This window comes from Rhipicephalus sanguineus, chromosome 1, assembly GCF_013339695.2.
Source record: "Rhipicephalus sanguineus isolate Rsan-2018 chromosome 1, BIME_Rsan_1.4, whole genome shotgun sequence".
Classification (NCBI taxonomy): domain Eukaryota; kingdom Metazoa; phylum Arthropoda; class Arachnida; order Ixodida; family Ixodidae; genus Rhipicephalus; species Rhipicephalus sanguineus.
Window position 1 is genome coordinate 170,571,175 of NC_051176.1, and position 19,190 is coordinate 170,590,364.

The 19,190-nt window shown below is 44.5% G+C and overlaps 1 protein-coding gene across 2 annotated transcripts in view; it reads right to left on the reverse strand.

The window, feature by feature from the left end:
- Positions 1-19,190, reverse strand: part of LOC119402170 (calcium-activated potassium channel slowpoke) — a 189,056-nt gene that overhangs the window by 60,444 nt on the left and 109,422 nt on the right. For both annotated transcript variants that reach the window (XM_049417707.1, XM_049417706.1), the window contains exons 3-6: positions 16,987-17,010; positions 14,235-14,260; positions 11,399-11,414; positions 1,385-1,481 (exon numbers count right to left, since the gene is read on the reverse strand). In XM_049417707.1, the coding sequence (XP_049273664.1) occupies positions 1,385-1,481; positions 11,399-11,414; positions 14,235-14,260; positions 16,987-17,010 (163 nt within the window). The remainder of the gene's footprint in view (positions 1-1,384; positions 1,482-11,398; positions 11,415-14,234; positions 14,261-16,986; positions 17,011-19,190) is intronic.

Sequence of the window (19,190 nt, forward strand, 5' to 3'; positions counted from 1 at the left end):
AAGCACAATACTAACTGACTGTTAGACGCGTCTCCACCATGAGAATTAACGTCTCCACCATGAGAATTAGTTCCAACTGAATACAACTGGTGACGATCAATATGTGCCGTAGAGTAACCAAATAATTATTTAGTGAATTTTTAACGGCTAACTGAGCGTGCATTTCGATTTCTCGTGAGATTGACGTCGATCCCATCAGTAGTGCAGCTTAGATGACTGCAGAAATTCGCGCATAATGTGGACCTGAGCGTAATAAAAAGGGATGCTTGTGGAGAGAGCAGTTTCGATTGACGGACAACACCAGTGAGGAAAGCTTAATGTGAAAGCGAACTACTACTGCCAGACGAACGAAAGGCATAAAGCCAGACAGTCGACGACACCAGGGTTGATGCAATCGGCGAAAGCTTTTATTTGATGGTGTTTCTCATCTTAGTCGCCGTCCTATCCGCAGACTATGGGACTGGTGTAAAATAATACGGTGCGATAGCGTCTTCTTTCGTTAGCAAGCGCAACAATTACAGCGCCAATAAAAGAACTGAAACTGCATATTTTGGCTAGCACTCTTTGACGCCGCATATAATACTCGTTTTTAGCCGCTGTAATGTACGCGTAAAGGAGAGCCGGCGCCACCAACACTGCAAACGTCGCACCGCGCTTGCTTGCCCTAGTCAGTTGTTGTTTGTTATCATGGGCGAACATTTATTTGGGACGACCAGTATGTTCTCTTACAGGTTACGGTTAGGAGTGGGATGGTGCGGATCAAGTTGCCCAATTGTGCTTGTTCACGCGCTGCTTTTCAGCTGCTTGTGATGCGCCTCAAATCCCCTCTGTCCAATAAATAGCTCGTGAAGAAAAACAGTTTTCTAGCCAACCCAGGCGATGAAACGGCTTTCACTTTTTTCCTCTCGTTTTGGTTTGTATTCGTGTTGTCTCCATCAGCGGAGGCAGTGCATCAGTCTCACGGCACTAGATAGGAGCCGGCGGTCGTCGCACTGATTATCGAACGCAAGCCCTGAATTCGGACTTCGCAGCTAGATGGCACCACTGTAGCAACAGCCACCACGAGACGAGTTGCACTTCAGATCGACCCTCGCCTTACGTAAGCTGTAACGGTCTGTAACTGCCTATTTAAAGCAGCTATGCGGCTTTAAATAGGCCGTTTTGTTTCTAACCTTGAAGGCTTTTTTTTTTCTTTAGTTACCTGTTATTAGTTGAACGCTCCTTTTGTTGAACCAGATGCGAGCATGCCACGATTATACAATACGAAACTTGGAAGCTTTCAGCGAAAGATGCCAAGTCACCTACACATCGCTTTTTACATGTGTCAGCCATTGATGAGTTGTTTTAACCAAATATGTGTGACAAATAGAATGTTTATACTCACACGTATAAAAAAATAGACCATGAAGAATATATTCAGAGCTAGATCTATTTGCTGCGTTGTGTTCGTCGACCAAGACTGGCATTTCTCAACTCCGTCTCTGAAATGGGAGCGTAGACACTGTTAAAAAAACTCCGATTTCGCGGTTATGCACAATGTCGCTGTTCTAGGAATCACCCCTCCCACTTCTCTTTTTAACGTGACGCCTGCGTCGCACACAATGCTATCATTCAGCGAAAGCTTATGTTTGGTTTCCTTATGCATGCTCATGTATTGATCACGCTCTTTGTGTGTCAATAAAGTGCCACGTGAAGCTTTCAAAATACAGGAAAGAGACTGTACGACGTTTCCCCGTGTGAATTGGCGCTAGTTTACGCGTATGGAAGGATTTCGCGCAAATGGATTTTGTTGTCCTCATTTCGCCGTATGTGATCAGCAATGTTAATTTTGTTACGCGACATCAGATCCCTTATCACAAACACTGTGTTTAGGTGACCCATTAGAATGCACGAAGTGCGCCAATGCGTAACAGTAATGATAAAGTGGAAGACAATTATTCCTGCATGATTTTAAAATTTCTTTCAAATCCAGCGAGGATGTAGCAACAATCGAATTTTCTTTATGCTTCTTAGCCTTATAGAGACGTCTTGAATGGGCGTCTCACGGAAAAGACAGAGGAGACAGCGCGAAGTATTGAATGGCAGCAGGGTCAAACTTCACGACACAACTTCGCAGAAGATCCAAGCTTCAAGTAGTGTGTTACCAAGGCACGCCACGTCGTTCATGCCGTTACTTTAGGCCCCTGCTAGGGACAAACTAAATGCTTAAATCGTGCTTACTTGCATGAAATGTTGGCGTGAACGCAGTTATTGCGCAACTCTTAAAGAATAGAGAACGAAGCAGTGTTATCATTATTTTTTTTTTGAAACTTGGACCTTTGAAGGGGCATACAATCATTGCAAGGCACCTCGAGTCACGATCGACCCCCAACACAGCAGATACAGTTTCACAAGACTTGCACGAGACTTGCAGGGTCAGAGAACATGCACATTCATTCGCGCATGCGCACGCAGCGATGAGGTATAGTAGCAGGCACTTATTTTTTACATCGAGGAATGCACAAAGAGCAAGCAAGCTCAGAGAGCAGGTGCATGCGCCAGTCCGGAAATATTAAAGCAGCGCAAGCTACGAACACAGGGCAAGCACTTGGATGAAGTGAACAAAAATGAAAAATGAAACAAAAGTACGAAACTTATAAAATGCGACAAAAGAGGCACGGGAAACTGTTCGCGATTATTCGACTTACGAAAGTTTCACAGCATGTCGCTTTTCCTTATTATTGTACAACCTTGCGAAATATTACGGCACAAGTCACGCAATGCCCAAAAACAAATAAATGAACATAAGTAGTTATGTTTTGTTCAGGTCACCTGTAGCACGTAACAGTCTCGCTTATAAAGTCGTCTGTCCAGTCTGAAAGTAGAGCGCACAAAACGCAACTGCCGTAATCTCTCGTTCAGAGCTCGTACGTAGTACGTACGCACGTAGCACGCACACGCGCAACAAAATTACGCGTACAATAAACGCGCGCTGTAATTCAGTATACCTTGCCTAAACCTACATATCAACGGCTGGCGCTCGATTTGCCGTGTGCCCGTACAGACAAGAAAGTGCTACATATGGCACACGCAGCAAGCATTTCAAGCACCAGAAGTGTTATGTCTCCATTTACCAAACATCAGGGGACGATATTTAACATTGAAGCGTATGGATAAATCAGGCTCATCGGCTAACTTCTGGCAATTCTGACGGCCTCGCATTCATTCCGCCTTTTTCGGGGCCGAATTGAATGGCGCTCTGGGGAGCCGCATCTCCGACCGCGGCAGCGGAACCGTGTGATACACCCGAGGGTTTTGATGCTGCCCGGGAGAGCCGTTCCACTGACCTGCGCTGGTCAACTAGTCTGTAAATTTATTACCGTACCGCGTTGCGTGAAACGCGCTGCTTATTTCTTCTCGTGTACGATTTGCAGCGGCGCGCCCTTTCGCGTTCGGTGTATAGCTTAGGTCACCACTGAGTGCAGCAGACCGGCCGTGATGTCTCAATGTCGCGAACGTCTTCTTATGTTCCACGACTCGGCGACCCTATGCTTGATTGAAATACTGGAATTAGATGAGAAACAAGATATCTTGTAGGTCAAGCCCTAAGTACTGCTTCAGCTCTCCGACGGCCGTTTGATTAGTCTAGCATGTCATCCCTTACAGGTGAAACTCTGAAACCAATAGAAAACACGTCACATCGATCATTTGCGCGTGACTTTGACTATCTAAATAAATGAAGTCGTGTACTCGTCTGTCTGCTCACCACGTTTCCACTGAAACTTCATGTGCACTCCCCATTGCCATTTGTGTCACATCAGAGTTGCGCAGTTCAGTTCTTTGTTTTCTTTCTTTAGTACAGCCGCACTGAACCATCCATGTCAATCAGCCCGTTCTTTGGGCCGGTTTTATTTTCCATATTCACTCGCGGCGTATCACAAAACACAAATGTGCTGTTTTTTTGTTCTTGTCTAAGCGCGGCAGTATTGTCGCGTAGTAGTTGCAGAGACTTATATATCACAAAGGCTATTCACGCATTGGCTGGTTAGCTTCCAAACCTCCAGAAATGTTATTCGTTGTGCCGCTTACTATGTCGCAGTGTGAACTCAGTGCGCACGAAGAACACGCAACTGGAACACGAATTCGACTCAGAAGCAAAAAAGCACAGACGAAAACCGCGGTTATAGTATACGTTGCAGGAAGCACGAAATGAAGTATTATGCCCCAAAATGCTAACCTAAAATTCGCACGAATCCCCTTATTTTCCTTTGATTTAGCGACTTTCCATGCAAGTACCGCCTTAGTACGCAGCTGCGCAAAGCTAACGCTGCACGTGCAATTACACGGAGCAAGTAATGCCGAAATGGCTCAGATTCGATTCCGATGCGGCCTAGTATAACTCGAGGAATCTCAACAATTACTCTGCTAAATCCTATCGAAATAAACAAGTGTATTATTTGAAGCGCACGCTTCAATACCCGCGCTTTGTGATAACGCAGTGGTATATTGAAAGTGGAAATAAAAGTATCATCGTTCGACAAAAAGACGTCTTCATGCGCAACGACTTGTGGACGCCAATGATGAACTTTGGAAACCGCCGCGTCAAACCTGTGTTGTGAAGAGACTTCGCCTGAATGGATGCCACCTTCTGAAGTAAACTGAAAAAGGAATCGGCCTACAATCCTGCATAGGCGTTTGAAAGGTCGGCTGTGCTGCTTCATTATCGTGCTCTGGTTTCGATGAAGTGGGTGACTTAAGCACGTCGTCTGGTCTTTCAAGCACTACAGACTTTTGAAAGGGAGAAGCTTCTGAACAGCATGCAAAGAAGAGGGTTTCCGCACCAGACTTCCAGGAAAGAGTGCGAACATGACACAAGGAAGTGTCGTGCATTTTACTGGCATTTCTGCGAGAGGCTGACCAGTATTGAGAGGCTGGCCTCATCACGGTATTTATGAGAGGGACGCTCAGGCGCAGCAGTTGCTGGCCTGCATCTTGTGAGGCTAGCCCTATTTGTAGCAACATCATCACCATCGCCACCCACCACAGCCATGGATAAGTCTAACACTGAGGACGATCAATAGCTCAAGATCTATTTACGCCATTCATTTAAAAAAAAAATGTTTCTCACAGCCTGAAGAGATCCATTTTGACAGCTTCAATGCATGAACGATTGCCTTGCCATGACCACAGAACTAAATTTGCCTTCCGGAGGTGTAGTATCGCACTTAAATAACTTAAATAGAGGGACCGTCTTTTATTTCCAGTCTTACATTCACGTGTATAACAATGCATATTATTTTGCAGACTCGCCCATATAAATATTGAGCTATTTCACATTGGCATTTTTCTTTTTTACCTTGTTATAAGGACAACTTTCCGCAGAAACACAGCTTCACCTTAAACGAGCAAACAATAAAACAAGCGCAACTGAGGCCACGGGCAAGAAATGTCTTATACGGCTTTGAATATTTTCAACTACACATGCCAAATAAATGAATCGTGTCTGAATGGCTGAGTGGGCGAGTAGGTGATTCATGATACTTGAAATAGAAGCGCGTAACTACACAGGGTCCCTGTATTCTTGTGTCCCTGTGCATGTAGTTACGCACTCGGATTTCAAGTGTCAAATGAATGTAAACGAGTGAAGCGTCACTCGTTTAGTTTAATTATGTGCTCAATCTACATCTGTTCTGCTTTTGCGCACGTTACGTCTGAGTAACGTTCGTCGTAACGATAATTTGTTTTTTTCGCGCGTTATGGCTACTTCTCTGCTCAGTAAGGAAATGCTGGACGAGAAAACGAGCTCTGTAAAGACAGAAAGTTGAATAAGGCTACCAATGACCCTGTTTCTTTTTCCTCTGCTCCCTTAACACTGAATCAAAGGAAAGCGAGCTTCGAATGGATGAGGAGAAAGGAAGTGACAAAGCACCAATGTGCAACAAATTTGTGTGTGAGTGCTTGCCCATGCTTAAACACGATTGGAGAATGCTGTTGACTTCACAAAGGTCATGCATCGTACTGGAAAATCTGTTCTCGCATAACGACAAGGCGAATGTCCTGCAGGGTCATTTTACTCCGCCTCCAAATCGGCTTAGTGAAAACGTATTTGGTCTTCGTAGGAACTACACTCACAGACGACGAGTTTAGACGAACGGTAAGCGTTTAAACAAATGGAGCCTTTGGTTTTCTTTTCGTGTGCCCCGAGGGACAAGACTTTCTGAGAATTTTCGACAAGGAAAAATTGTCGAGACGCCTGACGGCATAATTTGCGTGCCACGATATTTGCATTCATTCAAACTAAAGCAAGAAAGGTGGAATACGGAAAGATAAATAAAACATTAATTCGCACGTAATCAACAACTTTGTTGCGTTACACTGACAACTGGGTCCGTAAAAAAGTACGTCTAAAGCAAAATTCGCCTGTGTTTTCAAGGTTTTAAAGATGTAGTTGAATTGATCGACGTTATGCTGAAACCGCTTACCGAACCCTTTGTTTTTATTGTCATGAGGGATTATAGAAGCTTTGTTACAATTACAACATCAAATTACAGCATTTTGAAGATGTGACGATATCTTTAATGTTGAGTTGTATGTCAGATGGCGCGATTTTCACGGATTGGTATAGATTAATAACTACGGGAGAAGTGACCCATAACTCGGATCAGCCAATATTCCAATATTCAGGCAAGCTTTGCGAGTTTATTGCATGCGACACACTATATACGCATCCGAATATTCCGTGAGTAGCGAGCTTGTCTCTCCAATCTCACGTCAGCATGGCGGTAACGGAAGGCTTGGAATAACGTTGGAGAGTAATCGAGCAATTTCTCCACTTGCGTGACCAGCTTGCTGTTGCGGTAACACCTGAAAGGTGGCCACGGACGTTTCTATGCGACTGGAACAGTTTCGGATGTAATCACTGAAGAATTTCGCAAAAGCAACTCTAACCTCGCTTCAAATCAAGGCTTCAATAAACTATACATAAACTATAGATATCTAAGCTCGTGTACAAAACTTTACGGGTTGAATTCATAACGCTCTTCATTCGTGAGTGCTCATTGCCATTGGCTAGCTAACCTTCACGAGTAATATCCGACAAGGGATAGGCCGATATCTGTTCTTACGGCCGATTTTAGAGGGAAAAAAAAACATTCCTGTGACTATGGACCTAGATGACAGAAGAAATAAAGCAGCAAGAACTCACGTGTGCCTTTGTGAATGCGCATTTTGTGCAACCTGGCGCCCTAGTGGTTCTTAAATAAACTATTAGTGAGCTATGCAGCACTTGTTGCTGTAGAAACAAGGAGACAGATTGGGCATGTTTGTTTGATAAAATACGCTAAGAAAGTTCGACTGAATGCAAAGTTTTTCGATTGTGTAAGTTATTTTTGTCGATTCATCTGTCGCCTTTACTAATATTATGGCTACATTAGTATCGACTAAAATAATCTCATGCTGAAAATTCAAGCTTAAAACGCTTTTTTGAATCGGACCATTAAACTTGAATCACTTTTAATAGATCACACTATCTGCACTGGACACATTTTATACAGAATCGGTGGCAATATCAGCCTGCAATGTTATTGCGATCATAAATAGTATGCCCACCCCGTTCTTTTCAAGTGTCCATGTCAAAACGATAGAAGCCGGTGGCTAACGGTAGTTCAATACCACACTAACGGCAGCCGTGAAGTCTCACCATCACTTAGAAAATGTGCATCTTGGCTTAAAGTTCCGAAGTTCCAGGATGCTTAATATAGCTTACACGTTTAGCACAGCACACCAATAAACCTGAGTGTATCGCTTCCTGACGTGCCCGCTATTTCATCGCGCGAGGAGTGATCGGTAATCGTACGAATTTTGCGCCGAAGCAGTACGACACAATTGACAACGTCAACCATTCAGCTTCCTTGTCACCTCTTATATCTTGCCTCCTTCTACTTCGCAGCAGTTTATTGCGAATAAGCCCCTTATATTTCAGAGAACAGCGTCTCTGCTTCGTCATTTCTTAGTTCAAGCATGTATTACATGCAACGTCATGTAAACTCCACGCTTGTTACGACCTACATTAAGCTCTACCCTCGATATGACCTATGCGCTTCGCATTTGACGCATAAACAGGAACAAGTCGCCATTTGCTTGATTTCAGTGCATCACCCCCGAAGCTAAATTCACCAAGCAATTTCTCGTGGTCATTGGTCACTCCCGCGTGAAAAAAAAAGACAGAAATACATTCTCGTAGAATTTTGTGCCTTTCTTATATATAGTGACATTGTGAACAGGGTTGTCAGGTTTGGTACTTGGCGCCAATTTCGCTACTTTTTTTAGGAAGGTGGCGGCATTTAAAACGTCCTGGCTACTTGGCAACTTTTTGGCTACTTTATTGTTACCTCCATTTGAACAAAATTATCAATATATTTTGATGTCGCAGACGTTGGCATTCGTGTATGCGGTGTCGAAACATTGCGACCAAGGCGTGTTTCCAGCTTCCAAAATTGAATTTGGCTCTTGCACTACTGAAAAGAAAAAGACATTTAGATACGTGGCTGGGATTCACGGCAAGACTGTTGCATGGGGCCTCAGCCTGAAGGCAACCTATTGCTGAACACGAATTGAAGCTGTAATTGGAAGTGAACCTGACAACCGAAAGTGCTCCGCATCCAAGGCGCTCTGCACTCATCGACAATAGAAAGCGGATGTCCGACGAACTGTCTCTGTTATTTCTTCGAACTAGGTACTGACTGCGACTCGGGGATGTTAACTGCTCGGACTCCATCATTGCGCGACAAACGATTGCGAAAGTGACTGCCATTTATGCTTTAATCCCAGCAACTGTGATATGAGCACACTCATGCAGCACTCATTTTTATTGTCGCCGCAAGGCTGGTAGTTGTAATCTTTTTAAGAAAAGTCATGTAGGCACGTGAGGATAGTGTCATTTCTGCACCAGCGCAAGGAACTTCGTCATCCTGCTCGGAATGGTTGCTAAAGTCAACAATTCGTGCTTTAATGTCAGCAATCATGATTTTGAGGGGTTTTTTTTCGGCACTTATTTGCATTTCCACCAAAAGGGTCTTGCACTTAGTCATTTAAGTAAAAACACCGCAGTTGTTTTCACTCACGCGTGGCTACTTTTACTGCTCTTGGCTCAAGTTGGCTACTTCCTGACTTGTTTTTCCAAATTCTTGGCTTTTTTTTTTTTTTTTTTTGACCAGGCAACCCCGATTGTGAAGTCTTTCTGGGGGGTGCTTCTGTATTGACGCGTTCAGTATCTCACTTTTTGCATGCTCACGTCAATTCGCGCTCATCTTTCGTCTTCTTTAAAACGTTCGGTCATTAATATGCATACAGTACCTGTAGTGATGTGCTCTTATTCTGCGTCGTTAACTATGTTCTTTCTGGTTATTTTCTTATTCTTTAGTTTTTCAGTTATTTGTAGGTTTAGGTCTTTATAAATGCGTCCAATCAAGCACTTGCGTACTGATAATCTTCAAACATGTTAGCCTATGTTCTCATTGAGCACGGCTTCACCCCTGGTGTGCTACTTGGTCGCGTGGTAGTCAAGACTGCTGCTAATATTTGAAGTGAGTACTCTGTATAGAACAATACTGCGCTCACCTGTCATTAACTATACACAATGTAGCTACGTCGAAGCGGTTGAGTATAACACAGTAAATAAAGATTCACTATTAAATTTCTTCAGCGACGACGACTTAGTAGGTTAGGCATGTGCGATTTCACGTTGCATAATAGTGATCAACTTACGCGATCACGAATGCATAAAAAGAATATGACCTGCCTCCTTATAATAACACATTTTGTACCATTTATATGCAACGTTAGACGGATTATATTCCTTTATTTGCCATATTTTTATCGCCGTGCATTTGCCGGGTCTGATGCGTATCTGATGCAGTCCTTGATGACTCCGTTTTTTTTGTTTTTTAACCATTTGTTTTCATCGATCTCGTATGCTACGAGCACTCTTTTGTGTAGGATGCCTCTGTTTGTTATTCAGTTGTGTATGCCAATATTGTTTCCTCTGCAAACATTTCCCTTCCACAACGTTCCAACTTCTGAATACCGGCGAGGCATCCGTATCACGGCGGTGTTTTGCACAGCGCACGCGTAATTCTTCCAAGGAAAAAAGAAAGTACAGAGGAGAATAAAACGCGCTGCAGTGCTAGGATGCTTCTTCTTCTCTTATATAACTTTCTGCTGAACCTAAAAACAACCGTTCGCGCGCTGCGCAGAACACTGACATAATCTACTACTGACTCGCCCAAGCTTCCAACCTCGTTTCGCATTAAAAAAAATGAATAATGTGCGTTTGTAGCTAATAATGAACACGTACGGGGAGGCGTCATAGTGCACAATTCAGTGTGTACGCTGCAGACATTGATAACCACAACACATAAGCATGCGTTTAGGTGATTACGCATAGCAGTCGTGAAGCTTCGAAACAAGTATCGACGGGGCACGTTTCTGAGTCTATCCACACAACTGTTTCAAGCCTTCGCCTGCACCCTGCACAGAGAGGGGAAAAAAGGGGGGAGAGGGAGTAGGAAACTGGAGAGAGGACTTAGAAGCCAAAATAGTGAGGTTTATGTATAACAGCCTTTTATGGAGAAATGTGCAGCTGCGTTTCTTGAATATGAAGCTAACAGGAAGTAAATCCCCTTAGGATACCACTGCGTCTCCCTATTCCACTTACAGCCGCAAGATGCAGGTACGGGAATGCGACATGCTATCAGCAAGAGTTGTCTGCCGCACATACGACTTTACCGAAGTATTTTTCAAAAACCTACCTGCACTAACAAAAAAAAAAGAGGCTTCATATAGAGGTATTCAGAGTGCAATTTGCATAGAGGAGTTTGAATAGGCAACGATCAGTTACGTATCGCTACAAGGACAAGTACGGCGGCGCTTAGGGGGCGAGTAAATTGTTTTCATGGGTCACAGGGTTGGCTCACTACTGAAATAGGATAGGTGGAAATCAGTCGAGCTTCGTAGCTTCCGTACGTGTCGAGGATCCACATTCTCCCTGCGCTACTTTCCCATCACCTCTTGAAGTAGACCCATTACCCGGCTCTTCCACTATTAGTCAGTTTCCTTCGACCTTCGCTTGTATTGCTTTCCAAGATTTTTGACTGAGCAAACCCCATTCGAAGATTTGCGACACAAAAGCCCACCGCACAGGCCTGCTCCAAGACTTCACGACTGCGCTGCGTGCCATGCTTTACACAAATGGCGCAGCGGTGGCGCGACAGTGGCTATGCTGTACGTATATACACGGTGCAGGTACACGTGCGGAGGGAGGGCGGCCCGCTCCGGAGCGTGCCCCGTGCAACGGGAAGCATCGCAGGACACCGCTGTGCGCCATAACCTCGCAGCTCCCGTGAAGGCAGGCCGTACTTACTGCGTGTCACTGTGAGACATGTTTTTGGTGACGGAAAAAACAGATATTCACCAACATGCCCTCCTTACGTCTATAGCGCACTTATCAGACATCGCGAAAGAAAGAACTAAAGCAGCTACTGCATTTCAAGGTAATGCGGGTACGCGTCCTGCAGTTGGTTAAATAGCCCTGCCTGAGTACTGTAAAGAAGGTCAACCACTATGGACAATCGCAAGTGCCTACGTATTGTTTCTTAAAACATATTTTGCGGGAAAAAGAAACTGGGGCCGAATTCAGAAAGCCTTTCGCTCGTAAGTGCCGTTTGTCATTAGCCAGCCGCTTTCGCTAATAATATAAGCGGCAGCAGGGCTCGCTGATACCTTCTTTTACGTAAGATACGTATGTTCAAGCCTAAGAACCTTTCAGTGAATATGGCATTGGAGCCATATTCAAAGAGCAGTTCTTAGGCTTCTGATAGTTCGCAAGAACGAGATCCGGGCAACCACGAAATCGAACCTAATATTAGCGGAAGCATTTCGCTCGTGCCGAACAGCTCTTACGGACGAACCGGTTTGTAAATGGGGCTCTTAGATACGTTATCGGTCCGGCGCGCACCGGATGTTCAAGCTGTCGGCTGTGTACGTCGCAACAAAAGCAAATGCCGAGTGTACCCTCCTCGCGTCCCCAAGCAAATGGAGAGTTTTCCTAGCTTCCGTGTTCTAAGGACTGGAATGAACAACAGTTCTTCATAGTGAGCGCGAAGTGTACGGAGATCATCCTGCATGTAAAGTTAACAATGGAGCTCGCCTTCGGTCCACGCCTCACAGATTGCAGCGTTGCATCATCATAGTATATTTTATATTTCGTTGCACTGTATGACCTGCCAACTGTCTTGTGACGGCGACAGTTTTTACGCTGTATCCATGGGCCCCGCGCTCATCAAGGACAAAAGATATGGATATTAGCCGTCTGAATTTAATGTTTCTAATTAGACACCGTGAAAAATTTTCGTTGCAAAGGGCGCGAGCTACACGGCTCCAAAAAAATCCTCGCATTAATGGGACAGTTGGAGAAGTTTAGCGCAATCTGTGATGTTTGGGCCCACGTCTGTACTAATTTATTTCTTTTGTACAATACTGGCTCGAACTCCGTCGAGCCTCGCGATATGCAAAGCTCGTTTAGTTCCATGTAGCCCAACGTTTACCATAGCTTTCCGGGTTTTAGATATGCAAAGTTTCCATGCTCCGGCGCGTCATCGCTACTGATCCTGGACCGTGTAATGCGCAGCACTTCTCGATGGCGGCCTTTTGAAGGCACGCAAATCGAGAAGTGCTGTCCCCTTTCAACAAAACTTCGGACTGCCAGAAAACAAACAATACAGTGTGCAGAATGATATAGTGTGTACCCTGCGATTTTTTAGAACAGGTGGCGCGAAAAAAAAAAAAGAGAGGTAATTCAGACTGCGCCACCTTTATATAAGTACAGACGTCAAAATTTCAGTTTTAAACTTTGCCGTGCTCGGAATGATTTAAAGTTGACGGGACAAAACACACACTTCCAGAACTTCGTGTATTTTTTTTCTCAGTGTGAACGTTTTTATGTTGTCTATGCAAGCATGTTTCCGATTTTGGTAACTAGGCGAGAGGATATAAACCTCGACCTCCCCACAGCAAGCAAGCTAGAACAAAACAGAACGGATACCGAATGTACATGTGCCGAAGTCAAACGAGCTTAAGTGCAAGCATGGGAAAGTATAGGCTAGTCGAATGTTCGTTTTTGCGATATGATGGGAAGTAATTTACCGCTGGTTGACTGAAACTTCCTGACATTTTCCCACGCCATGTGACTCATGCTAGGCCATTTAATGCATATAGTTAACGGTTTTCCTCTAACTGCTTTATAGCAGTATGCTCCTAGTAGAATACCATATCTGTTCGACAATTTATGAAAAACAACAACAACAACAACAACAACAAAACGACGTATGAGGCCGCAAAGTTATTTACTGAGCGTTAACAGATTCAGCACCTTGACTCGAATACAGTTGCAAAGGCATTGCTGTAGGGAAGTAAACGCAACTGAAATTTCAACGTCTGCGTCTCCTTTAATCGACCGTACAAGCTAATAAAATAAACCAATCAAGCAAAAATGATTTTCAGGAAGGTGGCCGCAAAACGAGCAGTCGTGTAGTAAGATCCTCGCTAGCATATCGTACACATGATATGCAAAGTCAGCATTGGTCAAATTACATCTTTCTTTCCGCATTGTAATATTGCTCTTCCTTTCTCTACTCTCCTTAATTTCCAGGCCTTTTCAGTAATTTTCAGATTGTATATATCTTCGTTTGCTTCAGCCAAACATTATGGCAGGGAATAAGTAATAAGCTTCAACAACGACTTTTAAACACGCTTTTAAAAAAAATGGGCATGTTTTCAACATAAACTGAAAACAGAAACCGGGCGGGGCAGTTGCCTGCAAAATTCGCAAGGCTAGATGCGCACGACACCTACAACATCCCCCTCCTCGACCTCAACACTGAGCGCTAGCTAACATAGCCTACACAAATGCTGCCGCACCAGCTGACTTGTGAAATGTCTGTCTAAACACGGGAAGCCGGCAATAAAGCCTGTAAAGCAGAAAGCTGTACTGATTCTAGCTGTACCGCATTCGTACTGTACGTTTTTTTCTTTTTTTCGTTCATTCTTGTGCAACCGTTTTCACTGATAGGCACAGCTTCGGCGTAACAACACACCGATCATTCTTCTTCTCTGGTCTTTGCAAATAGCGTTGGCCGGTCTACAGCGAAACACAACATAAAACGACAACTGACATTGGAGTAGTACGAAGTGGCATACTTACTGGTATCTTTGTTGTTTTTCATTACTGAGTGTGCCGCAAGGAAAAGGAATGCGAATAAAGAAAAGGAACAGTTTTTAGCGAACACATAAAAAACGTGCTTGCTCTCTTGTGCCTTCGCGAGGGCGTGGCCATACCAAGGGCACTGAGTTTTTTTTTTCTTTTCTTTTTTTTTACACCAAGGGCGAATCGTAATGAGAAACCTCTCTGGACTGGCCATACAAGATACGATCTATATACCAAAATAATATATACTATATCACAGCCTCATACGAGTGGCACTGAAGTACTTGTCTCGACGTCCTCTCCTAGCTTAGCTAGACGGATTAACAGGGAATGTCACTGATTCGTTCGCGGTTATAAAACATGTTCGATTTACACCTCGAACACACGTCATAAGGGTACATATTTGGGTTTGTATTTTCATCATTCATCAATCAAAGGAAGGGAGGGGGAGGGGGGGGGGCAGCGCACTTACAATAACAGGGACGAAGGCGAAAAAGCATAACCTTCGTATCTGTACCTGAGCGCGCTATTTTTTATTTTCTTTGGCAGTACAGCACACGTGCGTTGTCTTTCGTTAACCTCCTTTCACGCCCCACCAGGGGCGTAGGCAGAAATTTTTTTCGGGAGGGGGGGGGGGCACGGACCCAATGTGCCCCCCCCCCCCTGGCTACGCCACTGCGCCCCACTGGTTCGTTGGGCTACCGCCAAATGTTAATTTCTTAAACATCCTATTTGAACAAAACGCTGTTACGTACAATATTTCGAAAGCTCTGTAGTACAGGACGTGCCTTCCTTAACTGTTCTTTAGTCAGCACACATTCCTAAATATTCTTCGGCTCTATTTCGACGTTCCTGTTAGATGCAAAACCTGCCAAATAAGTTCTCACAGTTGTGCGCCTGCGTCCCGTTTTTCGCGCTGCGGCATTTTTATTCCGAGCGGCGCGTGTAATTTTACCTGACCTCAATCGAACCACGCCGGCTCCAGCAGCACAGCGGTGATGGCTCAGCGACCTGCACCCTCTGCCGGCTATATTTAACGCCGCGCAAGCATTTCCACGGTCATCCCGGAGGCCTTTTCCTACGTCACATCGAGACGGACACGGAGACCGCCAGCAGCAAAAGGGTTTACGCGCCGCAAATACAAGCCCTCACGACGAGAAAGAAGCACTGGATAGTTTTGGTGGCAAAACGTCGCAATGCTGACTCGTTTACATTTATTATTATTATTATTTTGGAACCTCCGTAATGTAGGCGTAACAAGCTGTCTATGCGACATCGATGGCATGTAGGCGGGGGTGGCGACTATAGCGTGCGTGGCAAGCTTTCGTGCTTCGTCGTTACGTTCACGAACATGTCATTGGGGCGACGAAAATGGCGTAGCTGTATACTCACGCACTCCGTCACCAAGACTACGGTGACACTCTTACGAACCTTCGGTTAGCTCGTATGGATCAACTGCCAGTTGTTAGCATGACACGCGAAGCATTGTTCCTCTTATTACTTCTTCGCCAGTGTTCTTCGTTACTCATCGCTGCCGACATTACTGTTCAAGTAAAGAAGTTAAAGGCAAAAAAGAAAAGAGAAAAGGAGGGGGGGGGGCAAGCCCGGACACTCAGAGAGCGTCACGGGAATTGACACAGAACATAGTGGACTCGCCGTATCGTTGGCAAAGTAATTACGAGGTTGGCGTGAACGTAATCGTCAAAGGAGGTTTTACGGCTTCGAAGGGAAGCAGAAAATGGCCTTGGGCATGCGTATCCACGGGAAAGGTATCATAACATCGAAAGACCGATGTATCGCGACACACCTACAGTAGAGCACCGACGCGCCATGTACATTACATCCCCGACCCAAATACACGGAGGCGAAAAAAAAAAACTGTTCCAGTGCTGCGTGAAGGACTTAATGGGACAAAGAAGGGACAGAGAAACGGCCAAAAAGAATAGTTCAGAGTGGAGAATAAGTTACGCGTGCGCGTGTTCAGCTACTTTGGTAACAGGTAGCGCAAGGATTGCCCTTTCGTTTGATGCGATTACAGTAAGGCCCTCAAGGATTATTTAAGCCTCTCGCGGCGCCACGCGCAATAGTCGATTACACTCTTATAAGAGTATGCTTACGATAACCAATGCGCTAGGTTACAGTGCACTACACGGGACGCAATTCACCGAGGCGACAAGAAACACGACGCACAAGCTAAGCATGCGAGGGACATCGTAGTTAAACTATTGCCCAGCTAAGTGGCCAGAACATACGATGGAACCTCGTGATCACGGGTGAGGTCTGTCGGAAGTAATCGCCATAAATGGGGAATGTTATTGTCCCTTTAGTATAACTTTGTGAAAGTTAGCGGCTGGTTTGAGCAAGAGAGAGCGTCACAACGTTCTTGTTATTTCTAGAGCCGAAGTAAAAGCTGAAACGACAAAAGCACTAATTGTAGCTCAACTCTTCGCTAATAAATGCTGGTGAAAGTGACCCGCGAGCTTCAAGCTGGTGCTCATCTCGCACAGTTGGTTTGTTTAGGAGGACCCTATTGAGTTGCCATTTAGCTGTGCTATTCTTTTTTTCTTTTTGCTGATATAAATGCTGCTTTCACGTATTTCGCGCAAGTTCTGTGCTAACTCTACTTTCCTTTATTGTTTACTTCAGTGCCAAGGTCTTACATAAGCGCCAGATGCTCAAATTGCTCTTTATGTTCTTGCACAAGATATATGTGGCAATTGCACGTTAAAAATTTGGTGTCAACTTACTGTTGGGACATGTCGTGAGGACCGCTGAGACAGCAAGTGGATGAGTGCAGAAGAGACAGGAAAGAAAGCCGCACAATCAGAATTTGTCCACATAGTATCCAGGAGTTTGTTCCAGGTTGGTTAGGTTGGGTGTATCTCTCGTGCGGGACAAGTTTCACTATGGTTATTACACATTACTGGTGGCACATTAGAGCGGCAAATAGCTGGCACCAATATTCAAGGGAAAAGATAGTCCGCAGTTTCGGATAAAGGGAAGTTTACAAGGAAAAGGCGTTCTTCTTAGCGTTAAAGCTTAGGCATAGTGGGAATGCGTTTTGCAATGAATACTTACTGTATGTTTTCACGGCTTGGGGTGACAATGAAGATGCACAAGAAAGTGAGCATTAAGAAAGAAAAAAACAGAAACAGATATTTGGTTGCACGATCAGTCAGTGACAAAGCAAGGCATAGTGGTCATCTTGAAAGCAAGACGTAGACGTTCTGTTGTCATCGAAGATATAAAAAAAGAAAACAAAAGTAACAGCGGCAATAGTTGATACGACCGAACAGAGGATGAATAATTGTGATAATAATAAAACAAGCTTGTTAGGATGGCGTTAGTGTCAGACACTGCACACGTATTTGCGCATGTATTAATGCCAATTGCTGGGTCGTTCACACAATTAAGGAAATTCTTGAGCGAGGCCTGATTGGAGGTCCCAAACAAACAAATAATGAAAAGGTAATGTCTAGCAAAATATATTTAGTAATAAATGAAGAGAAAAGCCTATTGTTTTAGGTGGGGCTAGGGTGTGCCGTGCAAGTTGTTTAAACGAAAGACAGTATTCAAACCAAGCGAACAGGAAGAAAAAAAAAATATGACGCTTGTCACATGGTACCTGCTACTGAACCGAAGAAAGGAGGCGACCAATACGGCAGCCGTAAAGAGGCAGATGATTGGCCATGGAGAGTGGCCAATCGAGAAAGAGCCGGAAACCAAAATGAGCGGAAACAGAAGAGAGCAGAAAGCTGGCGTCACTAAACAGCACCTACTGAGCACAATGTACAATTCTTTCAGCGCAACATGTTCTCTATACCTACGCAAAATGCTCATATCAGTTCAAAAAACATTTCGAAGAAGGCGAAAAAAAGTACACTATTTAAAAGCGTTTTACATACTAACTACCATGCAGAAAATAACAATGCACAGGTACCGTGACTACAACTACGTGTGATACACAACCCTCGAACCCAGCATTTCTATCGGGCACAACTATGCCGGACCTCCGTAAGGCTCAACACACTTAGTCGCGTAGTTCTTTTCACAGGCTTGACTGATTTGCGCGGTAAATCAGAACACACCACCACTGACATTGTCTACTGTTTTTCTGAAGAGTGGCAGGAACTGGTGTATGCGCTGAAATATCAAACCCAGAACACGAAGAACACAACATTTTGGTGCGCACCTCATCGGCACGACGAATGCAGAAGTGCGGATCGCTATTAGATGTGCATAAACTCAAGTCAGCGCGTTACAACACGCTCGTCGTCTTTTGTTTTTTCTTCTATTGTTTGAATTATTACGTAAAAGCTGGTGGTGAATTAGTGCCAATCCTCGTAATACTGATTTGTTGCTCCCCTCTAAAAGAAAGCTTAGTTATATCACGGCAGTAGCGTAGAAAAATGTGTGGAAAGCTTTGGTTATCATTTCACACCGAGCAGCAAGTGTTTGCTTTGTTGTGACCTGAAGCATTTCTAAATGCCGCCGACTAGATTTAAAATAATGCCGCCAGTACATTCGCCAACAGAAACCGAAGGCGAAGTGTGGAATCTCTAGCGGCGAATTGTGCCGATGTGTTGCGCGAAACAATCACGTGGAACCTTCACATGCGTGGCCTGACACGCGCACAAGCACACGCACACACGCGCACATACAAATGCACGTACCGCGGGCGACATGTTCAAGAGTCGAAGCAAAGAGAAGCGCGTACGCTGGTGTTATCAAAACTGATAAGCGCGAAAGGCTGCCCAGTATACGTTGATATAGAATTCTCTGTACCGCCACGTCGACACTGGGAAACTGTAACAACAAAACGCTTGCCTTTAAACAAAACGGAAGTTTGTTCAAAGGCAGTACTTTACGTACGCGCAAGGCACATCCGAGGTCGAAGTGCGGTTTTTGCTTTTGCATAGAGAGATGACGTGGACGCCCTTATTCAAAGAAG